This window comes from Rattus norvegicus, chromosome 3 (genome assembly GCF_036323735.1).
Source record: "Rattus norvegicus strain BN/NHsdMcwi chromosome 3, GRCr8, whole genome shotgun sequence".
Lineage (NCBI taxonomy): Eukaryota > Metazoa > Chordata > Mammalia > Rodentia > Muridae > Rattus > Rattus norvegicus.
The window spans coordinates 122,880,307-122,906,915 of NC_086021.1; the positions used below are offsets into that span (position 1 = coordinate 122,880,307).

Below are 26,609 nucleotides of genomic sequence, written 5' to 3' on the forward strand. Positions count from 1 at the left end.
ATTTCTCAAAACAGTGTAAATGGTAGAGATTAATGTCCAGTGAACTACACATCAGAGGTGGGAGCTTAAAGTACTAAATCCAGAATTTCTTGTATGAAGTATTAAATAATGAGTAACATTTAAAGTTACGCCTCTGTAAATTTGAAGTTTGTGTTTCTCCTCTATATCAGTTCCCCCCCAACACAAGAAAATCTCAAAATTACTTTGAAATGAAGCATGACAAAATTTAGGGGACATAGGAAACACAGTGTTCAGAGAGAAATACATAACTATGAACAGTGTTGTGACATAAGACTTTTTGTCAATGAGCTAACTCCCCAAGTCAAAAAATGAGGAGAAGAGAGGGCTGATAACCAGGAAGCAAGAAGCAGAAAAAGAATAAAATAAAAAAATTAGAATTGAGAATAGAAAAGAGTGAAAATAAATAAAATTAAAGTTCTTTGAGTAGTCAGGAGGCAGAAGCAAGAGGATCTCTACAAATTCAAGGTTAACCAAGTCAACATAGTGAGTTCTAGACCGGCCAAGGCTACAGTGACATCTCTTATGCTCCCAGCCCCCAAAAAGTTATTTGAAAAGATTAACAAAATCAATGAACTTTTAGACAAAAAAAAATAACAATTAGATTATTAAAATAAATTCAGCAAAAAACTACTTCAATGTGTAGGCACATTGAAATTATTAGTGGATATATATTCCAAGGTCTGATGTTTGATCAACTAAATAGATACTATTATTAATTCACATTATGCCTAGAGACAGACACATGCAATGGAGAGGTTGAGTAATTTACCAAAGTACCCACAGCTCTTTACTTGAAGAACCAGTACCTAAAATGGATCAGTGGAGAAGCTGGCTCCTCCTATTGGCCCTTTATCCATTCTATATCATTGCTTCTTTGACGTAGGCCAAATGCTTCAAAAGATCCTATTTCTGCTCTTACAAAAAACAACAAAGATGATAAAACACTTCTCAAATCTTCTTTGAGTGCAACAGAAAAATAAATTGCACTTACATTATATATGTATGTGTGATATTAAATTTTCATCCTTCCCTCTGGCAACCAAAAAATATTATTTTATAAGATTTCACTACCATAAAAAGAGACTTAATTGGGCATAGATAAAACCTGATCTCATTGTCTTCCAATGTAGTTAATACCCAGAGGCCTAAAGCAAACTAAAGTTTATATTGCAGCAAGTGGGCAAGGGTTCTGAAGACAGGTCAGCCAGCTCTTGAGACAAAGGTCAGAGTAGCAAGAACTTTTAGGGTGCCCCTGGCTTGGGTACTGGCTAGGGAGTTTAGAATATGCTTTTAACGAGGCTCGTTGAGACCTCTCCAACTTAATCATCATTAAAGGTTCATAGGCAAGAAAACAAACAGAATCAGAATTCTCCTGTCAGTTCATTAATTCATTTACCTTTTTTTTTTTTTTTTTTTTGGTGGACAAGCAACGGGAATTGGTTGGAAATCCAATGTTTGTTGAGTGAAATCTCCACATTCCTGACTAGAGTACTTTTAGCTGTAATCTCTTCTCTCGAGCATTCCAGTTTCTAGCAGAATGAATCTTCAAAGGTACAGAGGAAATAAGCTTGTTTATCAGTTAGGGTATGTGTCAAGTACTTTGCCCTTCAACATTAGATGTTTTAATTTTAGCTAAAAATTTTTCAGTCACTCCTATACACTAGCCACTGAGGATCCAAAGAAGAAGAAAGGGCCCCACTCCTCAGGCATCTACTAGTAAATTAAGTAAAAAGAATAAAAATTATGGGTGGTGGTGGCCCATGCCTTTAATATCATCACTCGGGAGACAGAGGCAGGTGGTTCTCTGTGATTTCCAGGTCAGACTGGCCTACAGAATGACTTCCAGGACAGCCAGGGTCTACACAAACAAACTGTCTTTGATGGGTTAGGGTGGGATAAAAATATATAATTACAAAATAGTGGCAACCAGCCAGGGTATATGGGGTTCTACTAGGAAACTTGTATACAATTTTCTTAGCCTTCATTCACTTAAAGGAAAGAGAATCTCTTTCAGAAGAATTTTATTCTTTCTCTACAGTCTTTCTCATCTATTGTAGACAGAATGCTCTGTTCACCCTAATGCCAAAGCCATGTATTGAAGTGCCACCCCTTCCGGTTTAAGGGTATTTTTATGTGAGGCCCTGCTAAGGATTCTCATCAGCAAAATAGAGGCTTCCTAAAAGGGATTAGTACCTTCACAGGAGGCATCTGCTCTTTGTCAACCCTATCATTTGAGGGTGTAGCCAGAGGTTCTACATCTCTGAGCTGGGATGTGTACATGGCACAGACTCTAGACCAGCAACTGTATCTTCAACTTCCAGGTTCTAGAACTATGGAAAAATAAATACTAGTTGTTTAAACAATATAGTCTATGGTGATTCGCTAGGAGTATTCCTAGCTGAATTTATTGGTAATTTTCATTATTATAATAAAGGACTTTGTGGTGGTTTGAATGTGCTTTGCCCAGGGAGTGGTACTATTAAAAGGTGCAGCCTTGTTGGAGTAGGTATGGCCTTGTTGGATGAAGTGTGTCACTGTTGGATTGGGCAATGAGACCCTCATTCTAACTACATGGGAGTCAGTCTTCTCCTAGCAGCCTTCAGATGAAGGTGTAGAACTCTCAACTCCTCCATCCCTATGCCTGCCTGTGCATTGCCATGCCCTGCCTTGATGATAATAGACTGAACCTCTGAACCTGTAAGCCAGCCCCAATTAAATGTTATCCTGATGAGAGTTTCCTTGGTCATGGTGTCTGTTCACAGTAGTAAAACCCTAAGACAGCCTTTATAAAGGCTTTGTTTTGGTGTATGGTTCTAAAATAATATTAAAAAGCTACATCATGTTATGGTCTTCTTCTAGCAAAGTCCTAAGAGACCCAGATACAACATAACAAGGGACAGGCAGAATGTATGTATGTGTGTCTTTAGATTTTTTTAACACTTTTGGAAAGTTAAAGTACTGTCTCATGTGGCACACACTGACCCTATCTAAACTTGCTAGTTACTTCCTATTGGTCTCATCTCTGAACACCACAGTAGACTGCACTTCACATTCTTAGTACCCCACAAAGGAAACTAAACATCAATTTAGTGAACCCTTAAAGGGAAGGCTCAACACAGCCTAAGTGTATTACTGACTATATTACTGACTTCATCCATTTTTCCCCAGGCCTTGGCTCTTCAATCTCACTTTCTTCTACTTCGTTTTTTAAAACCCTTCTATTATACTACTCTTCAAACTGGAATGGGCCTCATGTTGTTCCTTCCTCTCCCTTGAAACTTTTGCATTTGTTTGCTTGTTTGGGGAACAAGGTCTTGCTTTATATCTCAGGCTGGCCTAGAATTCACTCTTTAGGCCAGGGTAGGTCTCCTGTTCCAGGTTCCTGACTGCTTGGATTATAGGTTTATTCTACCATATCAGCTCCATTTAACTCTTTAAATATTGAAGCCATGCCTCTTGCCCAACCATTGTCATTACAGAAAAACTGCTCTAGACTAAAATCCCCAATGACATCTCCAATGACAATCTTGAGGCTCTGCTTCTACTGCTGTTATGGTAGATGAATTTCCAGAACAGGTGAACTGGTTGAAATTTTCTCAAAACCATTCCTGTCTTTGACTATATCTCCCCTGATCAGATGAAATTTCTGAAAATGTCATTAGTATATAATTTAAGTGTGTGTGTGTGTGTGTGTGTGTGTGTGTGTGTGTTTTACACAGATCCTCACTAATCTACCTGCTTTCCCTTAAGTGAATTTCAGCTCCAGAGATTTGAGACATCATCTGAAGGTTTTACTACTTGTTATGTCTACAAAAAAGAAGTTGTACAGCCCTAGTCAAGAAACTGCAATAAGAATGACAAAAGACCAGGGCTTATTTTTTTAAGTGATAATTACTAAGAAATATAGATTGCCTATCAGGGTCCCAGCAGCAGACAGATGTCACTCTCTACTAGGATTAATTGAGATTTCAGTAGGGAGTATTTAAAACTTCTAAGTTGAATGGTTCACATCCCAAGCTTAACTACCCAAAGGCATGACAGGCTAAAGGGAGAGATGTATTCTTGGAATCTAGAGAGTAGCTACCTAGACAGGGAGTCACTGGATATGAACTGAGGTGCACTTAAATAATCTACTTTATCCTGAAAGGGAGAGAATCATAAACAAATAACTGTAAATTCATTCTTTACAAAAAAAGTTTCGCCTTGAAACTTTCACTGGTGACTCACACTGCCTCAAGCCAATATGCAGTCATGAAAGGGAAACAGGTAAGAACACCAGCAAAGGTCAAAAATGTATACAGAGGGGGGAGTAAAAATGTCCTGTACATCTGCTGTTTCTATAAGTCTGATATGTTGGTTAATGATTGCATTTTATCCTCCAATGTACTTAGAAAATACTTATATACCTTAACACTATTTCACAAAGTTCTTTTGTTTTGCCCATGGAACTCTTCTCAGTTTGTGATGAATTTCTTTTTTACCTCAAACAAAAAAAATCATAGAATATGTTTGACTCTTTCTTCTTGATTCTCCATGGGTGAATATTTCTTAGACATTTGTCCTGAAAAGCTGGTTCCTTTTCCAATTTCATCCCTTTAATCAATATCCTAATGTTTGCTGTCCTTCAGTTCTACAATAATTATCTGACTTATTTCCCACTATCTTTTTTTTGAACCATTCTTTTATAGACTTTGTGCTGTTATCAGTTACCTTTCTAAAAAACAGATCTAATCGTGGCATTCCTTTGTGAAATTCGCTAACAGACCTTTGTTGCACTGGCATAAAATCTAAACTTCACACATGACCTACAAAGTATTGGTACTCCATGTGTTTATTCAATGACCATCTTTTGAAAACTGTGTTTCTGGTAAGCCACCCAATAAATGTGGCTATTACGCACCGATGGGAGAGGTAGGTGAATAAGAAACCAATCAGTGACAATCAGCAGGAGACACAGAAAGATAGACTGATGAAAGGTTTTGGGGTAAGGGCCAGGAAAGAAAATGGAAGGCTGTAAAGGTCTACTCGCTCTCTAGGAAACAATTAGGTGAGAGGGTAAAGATATCTTAAAAGAATGAAACGCAGGTTCCTGTGATCAAATTGACAATAACAAGGTTAATTTGGTGAATTTAAAGTAAGGACTTACAACAATGGTTTTCAAGAAACAGGAGCTAAAAAAATCATGCTTTCAATATAGATAAATTGTACTTTTTTTTTTCTTTTTGAGACAAGGTCCCTCTATTCTGGCTGCTCAATAATTTACTATGTAGACCAAGCAGGCCTCAAACTCACACTGATCCACCTGCCCCTGACTGCCTCCATAGTGCTAGAATTAAGTGTGTGTCACCAGGGCAGTAATTTTTTAAATTGAAAGAAACTTTAGTGCGGCTGGTGAGTGAGTTCTATGTCACAATTATGAGCATATACACATGAAGACTTATGAAACAGTACCTTTATTGAGTGTAGTGGTTTGAGCTTTTAATCCCAGCACCCAGAAAGCACAGTATATGAGAAAATAAAGCCAGAGAAAAGTTAAATTATATTCATACCCCTAAGCAGTGCACATCATTAATCCCAGCACTCAACAGGCAGATGTAGGAGATCTTTGTGAGTTTAAGGCCAAACTTGACTACACAGAGAGTTCCAGGACAGCCACAGTTACATGGGGAGACACTGCTGAAACATCTACAACATGAAGAAGAAACAAGACAAACGGGAATAAAAGCCAGGACAGCACAGCACCAACAAACTGGTACCATTTATAGTACATCTCAACGTTTTGTTCCCCAAAGAACCATTTTGAAGTCAAAAAGACTTGGTTTTCCCTGTTATTTATCAGCTATATACAACTGGACAGGTTTAGTTTCTATAATTTTTCTTATCTGACACACCGAGCCTTCCATCTTGGGCCTCAAAGGACTCTATCTGGCGCTTAGCAGGAAAATAATGAATGAGCTCTGTCACCTCGATACTTGAAAGTTTGTAGTGTTTATCAAAATATACAGAAATAAATGAAGCCTGATGAGCCTACAATGATATCTCAAAATGACTTGGGTTTATTTGTTAATTTTTAGAAAATTCACATAGTTTCTTTTGGTGTTTAGGACATCAGTAGAGACAAAATAGTAGGAATAGTATGCAGTGCCTGGTAGACAAATGAGTCCAAACAGTGGCAGTAGCTTAGTTCTTGGCGTGATAGAGAAGATATAGAAATGGTTATAGAGGCAGGGATGGATTGCAATGTCATCTCAAAGAGTGAAAGCAGATTTAAACAGGCTTTGAAGTCATCTCAACTTCGAAAAAGTTGTATTTGAGATGACCACATCCTACGCAGATACATGACTTTGGACCTCTATGTTAGGACAAGATTTCTTTTTGTATTATTTATACATTGAGCAAACTGCAAGAATAAAACAATAGTTCCTATCCAAGAAAAAAAAACAAAATGAAATTAGTTATTTGTGGAAATCTGAGTAAGGAAGACTAGAAGCCTGGAGGATTTCAGATATAGCTGAACTTGAATTCAGGTCACCCGGTACAAATTTGAGACTTGTTGGCAAAGCAAATGGGAATTTGATACAGCCCTGAAAGTTGGCATTTACTTACTTTGCTGTCTGTCTTCAGAATACAGAAAGTTGGCATGGTACTTATGAAAGAAGAGTCCAGAAAAATAAACAAGCTGTTTCTAGTACTGTGTTATATCCCTTTTTAAATCACTATGGTCAGGATTTGATTTCATTAACAATTAAGATAATCTAACTTATTCTTCTACTCGACTTCAAAGTCTAGTCTCATAAATATTAGAAGGCCTTTATTGGAGAAAATTTTTGATGCATTGCTGATGACAGCTTGGGAACCGTGCATATCCAGGAACGTGATTGTGCAACCTGTATGTGTGCCACTGAAGACAGGAAGCCATGCTAGTGAAGGTCCTTTAAGGAGCAGATGCCAAGACAGAATTTGACATGAAAGAGATGAGATTTATTGGGGTTATATATCTGTGAGGGAACTTTGCAGGGGTGAGGCACACATGGGAGAACTGCCTGCTTCTTAGAAGGGAAAGAAAGAAGCCAGGCAGAAGAAAAAATAGGGAAGTCACAAGCCAGGTAATTAAGAAGGGAGGTAGGAATGGCTGTTGTGACATTTTGAGGCACACGGAGATATATATTTAAAGGGAGCACACTAGCATTTTCCGTTTTTATCATGTATCTGAAATCTTTAGGATGCTTATTAGTCCAGAAAGTGTGAATGCCAGTCATGAAGACGGTGGCATAATTCTGCACTAATCATTCCTATAGATATAAAAAAGAAATAATTAACTACTTGGGCAAAACAAAAGTACATGTGACCCACGACTGGGGAAGGTAGATGGAAGAGAATTTGAACATATTGCCTCAATTAAATTGTGAGTCTCAATTAGGCAATGCAAACTAGTTAGCAGTCCTGAGAAAAGTGGTATGCCCACCAATATCTTTAAATCGGACAGGAAAGAGGGCAGCCTGTGATGTGACTTAAGGACACTATGTTCTCGTGCATTTTACAAAGAAAAAGATGTTTCTAAACTCAACACAGAAGTAGTCTCAAATTTAACAAGCTAAATAAAAACAGTTGCAAAATAGAAACAGTACAAAACAAAAAGTGCAAAGTGGCCACATGAATCCTTTAGAGTCCCCTACTGCGGACATTTTCCTATTCTTGAGGTGTTAACAATTCTGTTGTTGCCTTATTTTGGTATGCTTTTCTGGATCACTAGGGTAGTCTAACTACACCACGAATCTTTTACTATACATACTTCAGTATGTAGTTACTAATAATAGAGAGGCTATTTTCTTACATTATTCAGTTTTCAGGATTTAAGTCAATAATTTAAGTCTCCATTTGGTTTATCCAATAAAGGATAGATACAATTATTCTGTCTTTAGTATAGAATTTACATAGGGCCAATGTATTTCAGCATCTTGCCTCCGTCTAGCTTGTGTTGAACAGAAACATGAAGCAAGTAATCATTTGGTAAAAGAAATCTTGTTTGTTGTAGGATGTGAACTTTGACACAAAGCCACGGTCTGTCCTGTGCATTGTTAATATACATGGCTTAGAACAATTTCTGGAACAGGGTATCACTCAGTAAATGATGAAAGAATGGATAAATCAATGAAGAATGGATTTTTAGGATATATTTAATTAAGGGGATTTGACATGGTTAGCATTTGTGTTTCCAAATCATGTCTGTGCAAATAGTTCAAGTGTCATTTTGTAGAACCAGCTTTGTGTATCTTTGTGAGGACGTCAGTATGTGGAGAGCTTAAGTGTTCTCGAAGGTCTCACTTCTCTTACTCCCAGCCCACACCATTACCTTAAGTCCCTTTTCATCCCTATACTAACTTAAGCCTTTAAGCAGGCTTGATAAAGAAAAGGCTCTCTGGCCTGAGGACTGGCATCTAGAGTGCCCGTGCACTTAGCAATACAAAACACTTGCTCCCTGCACCAATAACCATGATGCATCTGGATGTCCAGATATATGCCCTTGTCATGCTAGAGGACTAATCCAAGCCATGGTGACCTCTGTTGACATGCTGACTGTCAAAAAGCATACGAAGGTAGGAGGCTCAGTGATACTTGTCAATCATGTCTCTGTGAATGGAATATCCAGGGAAGTTCTCCATGAGTTACTAAAACCTCTGTCTTGGTCAGGACATTTATAACGTCATTCCCTCACAGAATGACAACTGGTTGTCGAAGCAGAGGATTGCATTAGCCTCATGCATCCATGCCAAGGGATAGCTTGAGAGAGTCTGTCTTCTACCCTCAGAAACCTACTCTCCTCATGTGAAGCAAAGGTCAATTACTAAGCATCCACAAGGAGATCTCGCTCTCAATGGAATAATGCAGGTTAGTTGGAACAGGACTCAGTATGTTCACAGTCTGACTTTGTCTAGAAAAGAGTAAAAACCAAGGAGAAGATTGACACCAGCGAGTCCAGCAGATTTTCAAATGTGGAGACTAGGGATGTTTCAGAATATCTAGGCTTGTGTGTTTGGCTATGAAAAAAATTATATTTTTGCTGATTATAAGAAAAGAAGCTAATGGTTTTTTAAAAAGAGTCCTATGTAAGCTCATATTTAAAAAATATAAATCCAAAAAAAAACTGGTTGAATTTGCAAGCCTTAATTTCCGTATATGTCAAATAAGAATAATTATACAAGTTATAGATTCTGTAAAAAATACACGAGATAATGATATAATGTACTTTTCATTTTCTTAAAAGAGCAGTGCCTATTATTATTAGAACTGCTATTCTTACCTAGGAAGAATTCCTTTTCTTACCTTTCAATCACAGAGGAAGAATGGGTTATAAATCTTGACTGGCATCTTACCTTCTCTTTTGAAAGTCTAACCTAGTAGGATGGCAAGAGAGGGTAATGTTTTAAATGAAAAATCTTAGTACTAATCTCTACCTGACACATCCTTCCAATTCGAGCTTACATTGAAAGAGCACTTATTAGGGGGAAGATGATTCCCTGCCTCTCATTCCTCTTCCTTCTACCTGAGCAGAAGCCCTCTACCAGCCCTGCTCCTTTCAGTTTCTGAATATATAAATGGGAGAGAATCTTCGGAACATGATGTATTCTTGCAGAATGGTCTTGGTGACAAGAAAAATGATTGACAACTGCAGAAATTACATCTGAGGTTTGGTCCTTCAGGAAAAGGGGACACAAATTGCCTGTGAATTATCTACAGGTCCCTGATGAGTTTGAGGACAAAGTTTAAGAGGCTTCAGTCTTTCCCCAACACATGGCTTCATGTACCTCCCTCTGTTATAATGCAAACATCCAGGAGGAATCATCTCTGCAAAAACAGCACCTTTGTTCTCAATCCTTCTCAAATATGGTGATGGTACATGTACAAAAGTCAACTCATGGCCTTTGTCATCCACCCATGCGTTTGGACTATGATTCAGAACAGAAAGTAGATATGATAGACTTACAGTCTAAAGAAGAATTGAGGCTTTGTGCTATAAAAACACGTGACAATTATTTCATAAAGTATAAATTTATTTATTTGTGTATGGTCTTGGACATGCTAGCCAAGTGCTATACTTCTCAACTGTGTCCCTAGCCCACCCACATGGATAAAAATTAAGGATTTTGCACTGTTGACTTTTCTGACACCGGGTAAGAATGAGATACAGTGGAACAATGATGAAAATAAGGATGTCACTGCACAGAAGTCCAAAAGGAACACGTTTTATTCCTAAGAGTTCATGGAAAGTGCGATGTCCGAGATCCTGCAGTTAGCACTCTGAACCTATATGGTTTTCCATATTGACTAGAAAAGACACAATGGAGCTTAAAATGTGGTCTGTAAGTGAGCAGTGGTCATCAAACATTTTGTTACAAATCTGTATTGTGCCAGAAAGCATTCGTGAAGTCCCAAAAGACTACCAGAGCCGATCTGATGCGATCGCATTAGGGACCCTTTACTCCAGCTTGAGCTTTGGCACCCCACCAACCCTGACTCGCAGAAAGGTGGAGCCCTGAGCCTAGCTCAGGGAAGCATTTATAGAGGCAAAAAAGGGAGTATCCAGCCTGGGTACACATCTGAACCAGGGCCATTGTGACCGTTAACATAATTTTCTGGTTCTGCTAGTCAAACCATAGACTTCAGCTTTTCCCGATTGGTGGTTGTTGGGAAGTGAAGTGTCAGAAGTGACCTTGTAACCCGGGGAGATACAGATTTGTGAGGGAATAACCTGGAAACTGGAGCTAGAAGCAGGTGTTGCTGGGGAGTAATGTGGAAACTGGTGCTAGGTATTGACCTGTTAGTTTACTCGAGTTCAACTTTGGGTCAGACTCCCTAAGGTGGAGTCTGAACCCAGAAGACTTGGTCTCTCGTCTGGATACGGTAAGCGTTAAAGACTGCACAGAGTTGTGGTGTTTTACTGTGCCCCTTATTAACACATTTCCTGGCTTGTCTGCATCTTTTTAAATTTCACTTTTCAGTAATTCATTTTTTATCTTATTTTAATAATTTGTCCACAATAAATGGAAGGAAAAGAGGGAGTTTAACATGGATAACTTGAGAAATGCTGTTCTAGAATGTGGTACGGTAACTGGGCAAGTAGAAGCCACGTGATAGTTACCTTTAGTAAGTGCCCCAGGGTTTTTTGACAACAAAGACCTAAAGAGATGCCGCACTGAACAGTGCAGAGATGTAGCAGTTTCTGTGTGCGGGGGTGAAAGGCACATGGATGTTTCTCTGGAAGCAGACCACTGAGTTTACTGACCTTCCCCGCTGACTTCCATAAGGAGACTGACCCTCGGTTTTGTTCGTCCCTGTTCGTTTACAGTTGGTTTGTCTTTCTGTATATTTTCTTTTCCATCTTTCTTCAGTTATTAGGTTGAGTAGTTGCTTCAGATCTCCACAGGAGCTGTTCAACCTTCATTGATTACCAGAAGTTTTCTATTGCTTTGAGATTAGGATAAAATGGCTCATCACTGAGAGGTAAAACATAATGAGATTTAAGCTTTAGTTCAAGAGAGAGATGACGTAATGGCACATGGTCAGATTGCCTTGGGTTAAATTATGGCTTTACAATTTAGTAGCTAGACATTCCAGATAAACTTTTAAAATTTTTTTAAAGATTTACTTTATTTATATGAGTACACTGTAGCTGTCTTCAGACACACAAGAAGAGGGCATCGACTTCCATTATAGATCGTTGTGAGTCACGACATGGTTGTTGGGAATTGAACTCAGGACCTCTGGAAGAGCAGTCAGTGCTCTTGACTATTGAGCCACCTCTCCAGCACCTCCTCCCTGCCCCCTGCCTTTTAAAAGTAAATAGTTTTTTAAGTTTTATTTTTATGTGTGTAAACATTTTGCTTACATGTATGTATTTGTATCATGTGTGTGCTTGGTGCTCATGGAGGTCAGGAGATAGCATTAGAGCCCAGGAACTGGAGTTATGGATGGTTATGAGATACGATGGAAGGTGCTACTAAGCAAACCTGGATCTTCTGCCAGAAGATCTTATCAGTTAAGTGCTCTTACCTGATAAGCCATCTTCCAACCCTGCCCCATGATCATGATCATCATCATCATTATGATCATCATCATCATCACCACCACCACCACCACCATCATCACCATCGTCATCATTATCTGGCTTCAGTTTCCAATATAGGAACCAGCAGCTTTACTGAACTGTGTAACTATTGCTAAGATTCAGTGACATAAGGTATTAATGGGATGATAATTGCCCATAACAGACCCTCAAAAACATTAGCATTCGTCTTCCCACATGGTCAGTTGGTAGACTTCAATTACTTTTCTTTAAAATTGTCAGTGTAAATGTTGACAGAGACCCTATGAAGAGCATCAGAGTTTTCAATATAAAACAAAGTAGTATGCCCATGGTTTTAAGAACAAGTGTTAGATTTGGTAGACCATTTGAAAATGTGGCTGAGTCTTCCCAAGGCCATGGACTCTTCACTCTGCCTAGAACTCTGTTACAGAGGGAAGAATTTTCCCAGCTACCTAACTCAGCTTTGTATTAGTATCATTGCTGAGATGATCACATGCCTCCCATTCATACCCCATCCCTCTTTTAAAATGTTCAACATTCATATCATCCAGGAATTGGCTCAAGGAAACCTGCCCAACTTCTGTCCCTTTGTAGAACTGTAGGTTTTTCCAGGGTGCTAAACCAGGCTCTACTCCCCCGCCCCCACCCCCAGTACCCCTACACCCCCCACTTAGTATGTTTTGCTACATTTTCCTATATTTTTTTAAGACTCTTTTTTTCCCTTTCAGATGAAGACCCAACCATTCCCTTGCTTGTGCTTAGTGTCAGAGCATTCAGGATAACCCGTCAGTTGTTCCAGATTGGACATTCTGTGGCCAAGTCCGAACAGGTAGCTGACCAGGTTGGTTTCTTGTTTGTTTCAGGTTTTAGTTTTGTGATTTTATTTCATAGCCCTCCATCACTTCATGAGGAAATGATATTTCTGGCTGACTGAAAAACAGGCGCACAAACTTCCAACATAGAGAGAGGAAGCCCTAGAAGAAACAATAGCAGATGAAAGATAGAAGGGTGTGATGAGAGATGAGAGCAAACCTGACAGAAGCAGGAAGAAAGGAGGCCTCACGTGCACACTCAGCCAATTGCAAGCATTTCTGTCAGGAGGGAAAAGAGGCCAATTAAGCATCAACAGAACAGCTCTGCTCAGTTCTTACTTTGTACTTAATATGCCACTGCCAATGAAAGCAGCACAGAACCCTCCTTTTCTCCCAGGACTAACTTTATAAACAATCAACCAGATTTGAGTCAAAATTGTAAGCTGCCAGCATGTTCAAAATAAAAACAAGCAAACAAACCTGGCATTTTCTATAAGGGTTGTGAGGGCGAGGGCAGGACAAAAGCTGGGGAGAGGGGTTGCTATAAAAATAACTAGTGCAAACATCCTTGAACTGATGTTTTCTATAAAAACCCGATGGCTGTGAACTGGAAGGAGTGAAGCCGTGAAGGGGAGACGAATGGGGAACCAAGTGGTGTCTGCTTCTCGTCAGTCAGCTTTCATGCACAAGTCACGGCAAGGTCAGCAACAAACTAGCCAGGTGGCAACTCCAGGCTACACTGCCATAAATAACAGTTATGTACTAATGTCACACAACCAGATCTAGATGTAAAGCATATGGGAAGGAAACATTCTGATAGAAAGATCTAGAAACTAGCAGTGCTTGCTCAATTTAGGATCCACTGTTGATACTGGACTTTGGGGACTGTAGAGAAAATAAAGTAGTAAGACACTAAAGGGGAAAAAGAGCCCTTTGTATATGATTTTTTTTTTTAAATTAGAGTATTTACTTAGAACAAAATCCTTACCCTGGGGGTTTAGGAGAGTGACTACGAGATGAAGTGCTTACACAATGTTGAGAGGCAGAAACTCCACATACCAATTTTCGCTTGAATCCCACTCTGGCTATTGACTTGTTCTCATGACCTCTGGGAAGTTCCTTGACCTTTTATGCCTTTGTTCATTCTAAACAAAGGAAGGACAGAGCAATAATGGCGATAGAACCTGCATCAGGGGAAGTTACTGGGATTAAGTGAGTCTTTACAAGAAAACCCTCAAAGCGCTATCTAGTAAACATCCTCTCCAGTTTACTTAAGCAACTTATTACTTAACTCATTTAGGCTATACAGATTATCTGCTGAATGCTGTCGAAGTAAACTTTTCTTGTACTATCTGATTGTTTTTATTGACAGATGGTCATTGTATGAAGTGCTGATTTCACAAATATAAATTCTTTCATGTTTATCATGGCCACACTCCCCCAGTCTTATTTCTTGCTCAGTGTATCTCTGCTTTCTTTCACGAATATATGTGAGTTATGTAAACGTGTGCGCACTTGTGATCTATTTAAAACTGAAGGTCCACAAATGGGAGGAAACACAAAATATTTGTTTGGGTCCTTTTTTTTCCAGAAGTAGACATCATTTTAATCTGTATAACTGTGTTCCTATACCACATTTTGTTTATTCTCTCATCTGTTGACTAACATCTAGGGTGATTCCATAGCTTGGCTATATACCTTATTTGTCTTAAAACCAGCCTCATGAATTACAAAGTTTTATAGGTAAAATAATTAGGACTTTGATGGATTAAGAAATTTATCAATGGGGTCTTATCTAGGTCAATCTTCCAACTTACACTTTACACCAAATGAAAGCAGTAAACCGTTAAAGTGCGCTAAATCCTAAGCAGATTTTCTTCCATTTGCTCAAAACGTTTAAATTTGAAGAGAACACACACACCATATGCCCATCTTAGAAACAAAGGTTAAAAAAAATTAGAGGGTCTGATGTTCTAATGTATTAACCCAGAAGTTCATGTTTCTACACATTATTGTGCACTCACTATTTGGGGGGCCAGGAATATAAGGGGGTGAAATTAACATTCTACTGCCAGTTATTTTAAGATGCAGATCTTAAGTTCTCAAAAAAACAAAAAATAAACAAACAAAACAGCATTGCTTTCCATGAGAGAGGCTGAAGGACTTTCCAATCACTGGCCAAACTGCTGGCTCGCAGAGATCTTTCCACTGCTGATCTTCTGCTCACCTTGCTTCTTTGCAGGCTGTCTGCTCAGAGCCGCAGAACTGGGCGTGTCTGAAAAAAAAAAACGCATTCAAATCCCGCGCCCAGACAGCACTTCCGGGTTTCCAGCTCAAGGCTGGAGGAGCACCCGTGAGACCCGGCCCGTGAACTGTGAGACGGGCCGTCTACGTTTCTCGAAGCTGGCAGAGAGGTTTCAATGGGCGTCTGTGTTCCAATCTCAGGGAGGTGAAGTTGGGGACACCTGCCCCTAAAGACACAAATAGAATTCGGTCCTCAGGCGCCACTTCCTGGTTGCTTTGCCCTTACCTAAGATGGCGGGTAGTTGCCTTCGGCCCATTTTACTGCGGCTGCTCAGTACACTCTGCGGGCGCAAACAGTTCTACAGCCCGCCTCTCCCACAGAGGTGAAGCCTGGGACGCGGCTTGTCTCCGCCCCGCGGTGCAGCTAGAGGGGTGTGCTTTGGGGGCTTAGGGAATAGCTAAGGAAGAGGAGGGCCCGGGGTCGTGCCGCAGTCTGCCCTTCCCTAGCTTCTAGGCACTAAGCCTGCACGAGCCCAAAGGTGATTTTTCCTTGGGCCCAATATGATACTAACCAAAGCCCAGTACGAGGAGATAGCCCAGTGCCTAGTGTCTGTACCGCCCACTAGGCAGAGCCTGAGGAAGCTGAAGCAGAGGTTCCCCAGGTAAGTCCCCATCTCCCCTCTCACAGCATTTACCTTCAGCGCAGTTCCCGCCACCCTGGCAGACATAGAAGCCACGTGTCACACACAAATGGGAGGAACATAGTAACGGGTTAGGACGAAGATCATGTGAATGCTCTCTACCTTTCACCTGCCTACCATACAGAACAGTTAATGGCTGAGGCCCCAGGAGCCTCTGGAGCCTTGGGGTTGAATCCAAGTCAACAGATGTTTATTGAAAACATGATATGTATTGCAGGCATGGGGGTGTACACATAGTAGGTGCTTTATAGATGACCAGTGGTTAATCCACAGGTATTAGCAATGGCTAATGGGCAATGGGATCTCTGCAAAGTAAAAACCTGAATTGGTGGTTCATCGCACTGGCTTGCTGCCAGCTTGGCATAGACACCTAGATCTAGAATGAACAGGACCCTTTAGGGTTGCCACTGGTGACAAGCAAGGGGACCTTGTCTTGGCTGACTATGCAATGAAAAGATTCTTAATAGAGTCGAGGACGTTCGTTAGTCACATTCTTGAGTCTGGCCATTTGGATCTCAAGGTCTGAAGGTTTTCATTTTGCTGTGGTATTTTAGAATTTCCCCACCTGCTAGGAAAGGTCTTTTAGAGATTATATAACATAGATTTTCCATTTCGAAGATGTGAAAACTGAGATCCAAGCATTACTTGAAGAACCTGTTCAAGACAACTAGGTTATCATAATTAATATGTTAAATAACACAGGACATTTTGTACATATTTTTTTCTTATTCAAATGTATTATGACATTGAGGAATTACCCCTAATAGAGAGCTTTCCTATCAGTAATGCATAGTCTTTGACCAAGTATCAGCAGAGATATTTCATTGGGAAAGACAAGTTATTGGACAATAGGTACCAATGCAAACTGAAGCATATCTTAGGACCTGATAGTTGGTAGACCAATTTTCCTAGATTCTAAAGAGAAAAGTTTTCCTCCCAATATTGTTCGCACTTAAGGGTGGTACTATATACCCTTACAGCAAGAGGTTTTATAGTAGTTGCTGTTCAAGAACACAGTTGACGAGTTAGAATTTAATTACTATCATTAGTGGTTTTTGAGTTCTGTCCATGAACAGTGAAATGAGTGGTGACTGGTCTTCCAGGGGAAAAAGGATAAGATGAATGCATATATCACATGTATTTTATATGGAAGGTATTATATCATATATGTATACATTTCTGGGGAGTTTGGGAGCTTTTTTTGACCCTTAGCTGTCATTGTGTACACATATTACTACTTTCAAAGGAACATTATTGTATATGTGTGTATTTGGATCCACATGTGTCAAGGTGTGTGTGGAGGTCAGAAGACAAGTTGGAATTGTTTCTCTCCTGCCATCAGAAGGGTCCGGCAATGGAACTCACGTAGTTAGACTTGGTGGCAAGTGCTTTGATCCACTAAACCATTTCACCAGCCCACTATATGTGTGTATATATGTGTGTGTGTATATATATATATATATATATATATATATATATCTCCTTTGTATGGTTATATGTATGGTTACATCCTTAAGTATTTACTAAAATTTAAATTAAAGCTGAGAAATTAAATAAAATGTTACTAAATTTGTTTTGAATAACAGTAAGTTTATTATTTGTTGACATTTTATGTATAATAGCCATAATTCTAAAAAAGGTTGAGACATGGTTGTATACTTTTGCAAATTTCTTTAAGATCTGCCCTAGAAACAAGAAGCTGCATCTGTTTTTATATTTAACTGGTTGTTATGGGTTGCTGATAAAAGGATAAGAGGAAGGACTGGAAAAATGGCTCACTGAGGAAAGTGCTTTGCTATGCAGATTATGAGGACCTGAATTTGGATCCTGTAGGAGGCAGCCTCTTCAGGTCCATGTCTCCACTGTTAAGCATCTCAGCTAGGGTCACCTGTGTTGACTTCTGGGAGCCTCCTCCATCCCATGTCTCTGGGACTTCCTTGAGATCCCCCAACCTCCTCCTGACCCTCACCCCCGACCCCCAGGGTAGCTATAGATTTCCATTCACTTTCCTGGCCCTCTGAGCCTCTCTCCTGTCTCTCTCCATGAGGTATTTTTTCCTTGATTGGTGGTTGATATGAGAGGATCCAGCCCACCCCTAGGTGGTCTTGCAATGAGTAAGAAAACAGATTGAGCAAACCATGGAGAAACAAGCCAGTATGCATTGTCCCTCCATGGTCTCTGCTTTAGTTCCTGTTTGTAGGTTCCTATCTTTGTGATGGTCTGTAACTATAAGCTGAAATAAACCCTTTCCTCCCCTAGTTGCCTGTTTGGTCCCAGTGTTTTATAGTAGCAATAGAAAGCAATCTAACACGGGCTATTGCTATGACACACCTGACCCTGTCATATGGAGGAGAGTTGCAATGGAAGCCCTAGCAGTGAAGAGGTCATGAGAGGCCCTGTCTTAAAATATTGAGAGCCCTAGGAGAAGATATCAGATGTGCCACCAAATATACATGCATGCATGAGTATACCCACAGGCATGTGGTCATACACATGTATACATTGCCACAGAAAAAGAAAAAAAATAGAAACTCTAGCCTCATATGTAGTTGCAAACAAAAAGAGAAACTTAATAGGCTTTTTAGATAACTGTGGATTCCAAAAAAAAAAAAAAAAAAAAAACTATGGTGTTTTTATTACACAAAACCTAACAAATGCTAGTTCCTTGAAGGCTGACTATAATGTGGGATAAGAAACTCATCAAACATTTGTCACCTTCTTGCATTGTAACCCAGCGGGCTTTTTTGAACTTTCATGGGTCTTTTACCTATGCAGTATTGATTCGAACCATACAAACCTTCAAAATGTTGTCACCTTTCATTCTACTGTATGAAAAAAAAAACAAAAAACCATGTTTGCTAATCTCACCAGTGATCTCGTTAGAGGTCTGTAAGATTTGAAGCTGTCAAGCTATAGTGATGGATATGAGCTTTCTAATATTTGAATTTTCCCTTGAAAGCTCAAATTTTTCCATTGGTAACACATGCTATTAGTTGTTTTCCTTGAAATGACAGGCTCACGTCATTTGTATCTGAGAAAAACGTCTGCCAGATACCCAAATCTGAATAATCATATTTCATTCATTGTTTATTCAAGTAAGAATTGTATTCCCTGGGGGAAAAATGGCTAGCTCAGCTCTCAGTCAGGTGACTTCCTCCACGGATACTATTATATCTCACTAAGTGGTCCTCCTATTGATTTCTAAATTCAGCATACAGAATTTTAAGAGGATGTGGTTTAATATCACCCAGTTAGTGAATATTCTGAAATGAAATAGCCATTTTATTTTTAAGCTGAGTGGACATGAGTTTGGATACGGCTGTAGTACCCTGGCCTCAATTTGTTGTTAGGTGTAAGTTAATAAACCTATCAACTTGAGTGAGGGTTGGGTTTTTGGAGAGACTCAAGAGAGGGTAGTTGGAAGGGCACGGGAGGGGAAAGTAATAGAATTTTATTTCTATGAAAAACACATTGAAAAAGAGTTGGAAGTTTATGTACTGTAGCGTATTATAGGCACAAATATCAATAGAATAGAAAGGGAAATAGTATTTTATATATATATATATATATATATATATACACACACACACACACACACACACATATATATATATATATATATATTTTTTTTTTTTAAAGATAGCTTTGACCTTGTAGACGCCTGAGAGGGACTTGGGGACTCCAGGAGGCCAGTGTTTGCACTTGAATCCAACCACTGACTGTTTCAGATCAAAGCATATTTATTTTTGAGAACTTTTGCCAGCATTGAGCAGTCATTATTTAATCTTTACTGTGTTGAAGTAATAATGACTTCTGGTAATTCGAGTTTATATTAGCTTCTTTTCTCTTTGCATTTCTCAGGATCAAAATCGAGGTCTTCATCCAAGCAAGAACAGTAGTATGTCTTTGGGCTATCACTGCACCTAGTGTTTTTACAATTACAATAAGTTCTAAGTTGTGTCAATAGTTTTTATTTAATTTTCCTGTTGCATCCATGGAGCCATTTAGTGTTCTATAATGGCTCCATTCTGTGGGAGTACTTGTTTTTATGAAATTATTATTTGTCGGATGTACTCATGTTAAAGGTGTTGTTTTTTTTTTTTTTTAATGTCTTTTTTGTTTTAGGCGTTTTCTAGTTTGCTTTTAAGTATTCTGATTTCTAACTCCCTTAAATTTCAATTTGTGCTTCTTTTTTTCCTTTGTCTTTGTTTTTGTATTTTAGATTTTTGAGATAGAGTCTTTCTGTATAATCTTGGCTGTCCTAACTAAAAGTCATGATATAGACCATGGCCTTGACCTCTTGGAGATCTGCTTCCCAAGTGCAGGGATTAAAGGTGTGCACCACCACACCTGGCTCCTTTTGTTTTATCCTTTAAGCTCTCACTTTAGACCAGGCTAGGATTAAAAGCTTGGGTGCCACCACTCCTGGCTCATCTTTAAATTCTTTTTGTTTGTTTTGTTTTGTTTTGAGACAAAGTTTCTCTGTGCAGCCCTGGCTGTCCTGGAATTAACTCACCTTGTAGACTTAGGTGGCCTTGAACTCAGATTGGCATACCTTAACCTCTGGGGTGCTGGGACTAAAGGCTACCATGCCCAGCTTTACTGTGGAGTATTCCCAGTTGCAGTTCATTTTGATATCTGCTTAGAGACCTGCCTGTACGTTTTCCCCAGCATTAATTTTATTTTTATTCCATGCCTCCTGAGGGAAACCTTACTTCCCAGGGCTTTGTTTTTGCTGAAATTGCAAAATTATGTCATTTCAAGCCACTTTATCAAATTTGGGCACTTCTTTTTAACTGTCCGTAGAATTCTCTCCTTAACCTGAGGGATAGAGCTCAGTCATCTTTCCCCAGCACATGCAGACAGGCTCTGGGTGCAGTTCCCAGCGTTGTGTAAGAAAAAAACAGAATCTTCACTTAATGCGAAGAGGTAGAGCTTTGCAAGCTTTAATTCTTTATACTTTGGAATCCACCCTCATTCATTCCGTTGTTTATTCTGTGCCATTTAGTCGTAGCAGATCTTTCTGCCTTTAGCAGATCGGTGTCCTATGTGAGTCAAGTACCTAACTAGTGTCAGGGCTGTATTTATTGTCCGAGTTTTATACTTCATTTCCTGGGATTCTAATTCAGGAAGACACTTCCAGTCCAATCAACTGTTCCTTCTAAGATTGTGTTATATGCATTCCTGCACAAACAGTCTATTGTTTACATTATATGTATCTGTAAATAAGTGAACTTACAGAGAACTTGTAGGAGATTCCAGAGAATCTTTTGCCCTTTCCCATTGAATGTTAACATTTTGTATGACTGTTGGACCAATAGTCAGAATTCAAAATTAGTTTTAACATATTATAGTCAGTTTCTTTGCAGATCTTTGTTGAGCTTCACAGTTCTCCACCCCCTACCTCCCCCCAACACACACTTGTCCTGTTCTAGCATCACAGTCTAGGAGTTCTCCAGTATGAGATATTTCCTGTTTGTCTTTTATGATTTTGATATGTCTGGGAAGAGTATTGATCAGTTGTTTCCAAAGAGTCTCTCCCTCTGTATGCTTTTTGTTTCTTCTAATAGATTTAGGGTAGAAAATTTCGACAACAGCACCCCAGAAATGGCATGGCCTTCTTAGCATGGAGTCAGTGGCATATGATGTCACATGTCTTCTTGTTAGATGTAACTTCATTCGCTTCGGTGTGGTTATGGCTGCCGAGTGTCTCTAGGGTAAGGTTCCTATTACTCCTTTATTGAATGCCTTTGAGAGATGACATACAGGCAACTTGTTTCTCATCACATCTTTACTGTTTTCCCAGGGAGTTGAGTGTCCCATCAGTGGGTCTTTCACAAAACTCAGTAGTTATATTTACCTAATAGTGGTTCAGGTTTTACTGGAGTATTCATCAGACCAGTATTGTCTACTATTGTAATTTTATGGGAAACAACCCTATAGTAAGGCCATGCTGTTCATTGGTGTGCGCAGAACTTTTTACCACTTTATCTTAGAACATTTGATCTACAATAATTCACTATGTGTTTACTCCATTTGTGACACAATTTGGATAAAACAAAAAACAAGGTGTGTTATAATTAATTAGAGTAGCCTATAGTACCAAGAAAACAGATTAAAACATAACTAATATCTCTATATAGTAGAATTATAGAATTTTAGAAATTGAAAGATTTCTTGAATAGGTTCATTCTATCTATCTATGTATCTATCTATCTATCTATCTATCTATCTATCCATCTATCCATTCATCCATCCATCTATCTTCTGTCTGTCTGTCTGTCTGTCTGTCTGTCTATCTATCTATCATCTACCTATTTATCTATGTATCTTGAGATGTGATCTTACTATATAATCCTGGTCCAGGAGTACTAGTTCACAGACATATATGTCAGTGCTGGGATTAGAGGTGAGTGCTATCACACTTATCCTCAAGTACTATTTAAAGGAAAATACACATTTGTTGGAGATTCTTTTACTAGTAAACTAAGCCCTCCGGCACGTGTTTCTGTTTTTCTTTTTCCTTTTTTTTTTTTTAAATCACGTGTTGACTATTCGGTTGCTGTGTAGTTGAGTTAAACATCAAACGTTTGAGTTCATGGTTGTCAACAAGTATCTGTATACCCCCTTGCTAAATCTCTACCCTCGGGCACTGGGCTCTGGGTTTTCTAACTGTGCCTTCCAGATTTGTAGGTATGGTTTTTCTGTGTTGGTCCCAACATCTCCTACTATTTTCCCATCCTTAGATAGTAACGTGGGCAACCATTCATTTAAAAACATAGCTTCATTTCCTGCTCCACATAAAATCTCAAAATTAGTAGTTAAAACCTGTTACTAGGTTCCCGCTGTTTAAAAAATGTACTCAGCCGTCTTCTTGTGATCTTCCTCTGTCTTTAACTAGAATACTGGAGTGAAGGATGCCTCTGCTATGCTTCTGCCTATGTTGAATTTACTGGTCCTCGGTGGACTTAGGGGTCCAGTATGGTTAGTTACGGACGTGTACAAAAATATCACTTAATTTGTGTTTTTTGGAAGTGTTCAGGTTTAATCTGGGGCAGCCATGGGCCACTGTTGACTTTGGATTAGCCCCTGTTGGCCACACAGGATGTATTTTATTTTGTCACGTCTTCTCACAGGGAGTCCTGTTTTCTGTTCTTGCTTGCTTTTTGCAACCATTTGTCCTTAGGAAACTACATGTTAGTGTAGGTCAGTGCCCCCACACTGTAAGAGGAGGAGACAAATCTCCAAGCTCAGACGTAGAGGAAGTAGGATTCAAACTCATGGAGTCTGTCTCCTAAATCTTATTTCCTTGGTGCTCCCTGTTAAATTCCTTAAGGTTATGATGAGCATTAACACAGAGCAGGTGAAACTCGTGGTCTAGTGCAGAGCTGACAAGACTGTAAGGACCGTGAGTGGGGTTGCTCTTAGAATGTACTCATTTGTCTACAGTAGGTGAAATCTCTGAGGAGTATCGTTTCCAAACATATGTACACAATATTGTCTTGAGACAAAAGGCAGTAGGTTAGCAGGAAGTAGAAATATTCACATGGACCAGTTGATGATGTGATGCTGGATAAATACGATTTGATTATCTGATATTTCAGCAAATATCAGAAACTTGCCTTTGATATTTCAGTGTTCCCTAGTTGATTTATGACACTGAACAACTTTTTGGCTTTGACTCACTAATTTTTAAGAATTTCAGTGAAGTATAACAATGTATTATTAATGCTCTTAGGGCTGGTTTACATAACTGAAATAGTATTTCTGTTGGCTTTGTTTCTTGAAATTGAGTTGAGTGGTGGTTAATTTGTGGTTGGTTTTTTACACTCTGATAATGTTGTGGTGAGCCTGACTTCCAAATAACAGGTGACAGTGGCTCATAAAGGGAGAAAAAAGCTTTTATTGAACCTGAAATGTTGTTTATGGCTTTGCCAAAGGATAACAATTAATTGGCAAGAGTGAGGAAGTAGCATTAAGTCATGTACTATCTAGGTCTGCAGGTCAGCATGGGTTGGCTAAGTTAATGTGATTGTTTGGTGTGTACTTGGGAATAATCTTGTAAAGTGATTTTTTTTTAAATTCTGTAAGATTTCAAGGTTCTGGTTTTGTTGTCATTTTGTAGGTTGGGTCTCTGTTTTTCTGAGAGGTCACTTTGCTTCTGTATGGCCTCTCTGCTTTCTAAAGTAAGGTTGAGCTTTCGTGAGATATTTACACTTTTCTGTATTTGTAACACTGCCGAGATGAGATGAGCGTGGCTTCTCAGTAAAGGAATATTCAGGAAAACCCTTTGCCTCATTCTGAGAAGCAGCCACAGGTTGATTGTTTTTCTTAATAGTTTTGTGGGGAGGATGTTTACATTACTAGAATACTAAATTCATGTTAAGCCAGTGTTTAGGCATCCTATCTCAGCTTTCTCAGCAGTAACCCGTATGAGAATGGCAAAGGAGAATTACATATTTTCTTAGGAAAAAAAGATTGATGGAAGTATGGCACAATAATATTCTATTATTTGACTTTAAATAAATATGGGGTGAATTTACTTTTTTTTTTATTATACCCTTTGCCATATTGGTTAAATTTTCTTTAACGACAGAACAATATGTAAGTAATATGTTACAGTTAAGTCTGAAAAGTGACCTTCATAATAAAAGTCATGACAGTTACAGGGGTGGGGTAAACACTAGTTTTTGATGTTGTTGTTTTAATTGTGTTAGTGAAGGTAAGTACTATCAATCATTTGATGGAAACTGTCTCTTTTCTACTGATAAATTGCCGACACCTTGGGCTGTTTTATAGAGCACACTGTGGCCGAAATGAAACCCTAACTGAAGGAGAATAGGGAAAGAGATAGCTGCGTGTAAGACTGTGGGGATCTTGACACCAGAAGAGAGTGATCTGTTTGTTCCCCATGCATTCGAGATGGTTATTATATAGTGAGCTGGTTTGTGGGGACACAGCAACCAAGCTGGGTGTATGTTGATCACAGAGCCACCCTTTCCTGATCACACTGTGAGGCTAATACCGACTCCATTCTTCCTCTCTTTCTATGCCTCTGTTCTCAGGAGGCTCATCGCTAACAGTCCCTTAGAATCCAGATCATGTCGAGGGGCCCCAACATGGTTTCCCTCACTTTCCAGTGTGTCACTTGGTGGAGGTGTGGTCTTTCTGTTCACTGATGCCTCCAAACAGAAAATGCATGTTTTCAACCTCCTGTCTTGTTCAGACTGTAACCTGATTCATTTGGGGGTTCAACAGTAGGATTCCACAATTCTCATTTCCAAGCAGAGTAGAAATGTCTCAGAAACTCTTTTAAGTGTTAAAAATGTAGTAGTTCAGCTGCTAAATATGTTTAAAACTATTCAACTTAGCTCCCTAAATTTAAGAACATAGGAGTAAATATTTTCAAACAATGAAATTCATGTAGAGAGAAAGTAAAGTAGATTCATGTCTTTTCATGCCATTGTTCAGTCAAATATTGAACTATTGTCTTTCCCCAACTAAGTGCTGGGTCCTAGTCTTTTTCTGTGATTGTCTGGGAGCAGAAGTCATGTCTAAGCACCAGACTTAAAATACCTGGTGCATTGCCGCTGCTCCCTGTCCTTTTCCCTTTAACTTACTTACATTTATTTTTATTTTTTTTTTAAATTGTCATTGTTATGACCTAGGCTTTGCTGGTGGAACAAGAAAGAGTAAGCTAATCTACCTCTAATCTTATGTTTATTCTGTTGGAGGAAATGGGCGATAAAGCAGACCCTGGGCATTTACCAGGGTTATCATTTAAGGCTGTTGAAATCCTCAAGTTCTCAGTTAGCATCTTGTAGGCTATCCAGAGCCTCCAGACCTGCGGGATGAGAGCATTTGGTTAAGCTCACTTATCAGCCAGCTCACTCACTGCTTCCTCAGATCAGTGTGCCGGATGAAAGACTCGATGCGCACATAGCAGGCTTGAGTCACAGTTCAGCATGTGTATTTGTAATCAGTCTCAGGTAGTGGGAACCAGGTCTACGGAGATGGAGGATAAACACCTTGGTTTGACATTTGTTCTTGTTGGCATGCTGTAGTTCCCTGAGACCCTGCCACTTGCAGCATAGTACCTCTGACTCATGGTGGAATAAAACTCTTGTGTCTTATGTGTAGATAGGGTAAAGCAGCATTTAATCAGCCTCCCTCCGACCACACAAGAAATTAAACCAGCAAGAAATGTTTTCAGTCCTTTTTGTTTCTGGCTACAATTTCGTCAAGCTGCTATCTTTTGTTTAAGGTGTATTATTCTACTATTTGTTTTCACTGATAATATTGGTAGGCAAAGCTATAAAATTTGATATTAACTGGCACTTCAAGCCTCATTTAGCTAAGATGGTAAATGGTCTGGGGCTATGAGAGACTTCATTGTATAAAATTTAAAGAACCCACAGACTCTTATAGCCTGCATGTATCAGCCTGCACAGAACACACAGCTCATAGGTATTATTTTCTGGTAGGTGAAGGTAAAAGTTCCCTAGATCTATATTCTCTGCAGCCAACTAATAATATATGGACATATAAAGATAAAACTACCATTAATCCCAAATTTGCATTTGGGATTTTTTCTTTGCACTGTGTGTTTCCTATGTGTGCAGATCATAAACAGTGCTATGTTATTTTGGATTTAGTGGCCTAGAGTGAACTAGTGTTGGGTTCAGGTCACATTTAGAACTGACCCAGTTCACGAATGCTTAAATGAAGAGACCTGGAGAGAAGTAG

At 39.2% G+C, this 26,609-nt stretch overlaps 1 protein-coding gene across 5 annotated transcripts in view; it reads left to right on the forward strand.

The window, feature by feature from the left end:
- Positions 1-15,447: 15,447 nt before the first annotated feature.
- Cdin1 (CDAN1 interacting nuclease 1) overlaps positions 15,448-26,609 on the forward strand; it is a 205,346-nt gene continuing 194,184 nt past the window's right edge. For 2 of the 5 annotated variants that reach the window (NM_001399491.1, NM_001399492.1), the window contains exon 1: positions 15,518-15,824. In NM_001399491.1, the coding sequence (NP_001386420.1) occupies positions 15,724-15,824 (101 nt within the window). In that variant the 5' untranslated portion in view covers positions 15,518-15,723. Of the gene's footprint in view, positions 15,825-26,609 lie in introns of all 5 variants that reach the window. The other 3 variants (XM_039106476.2, XM_039106477.2, XM_039106478.2) reach the window with 3 other exon arrangements.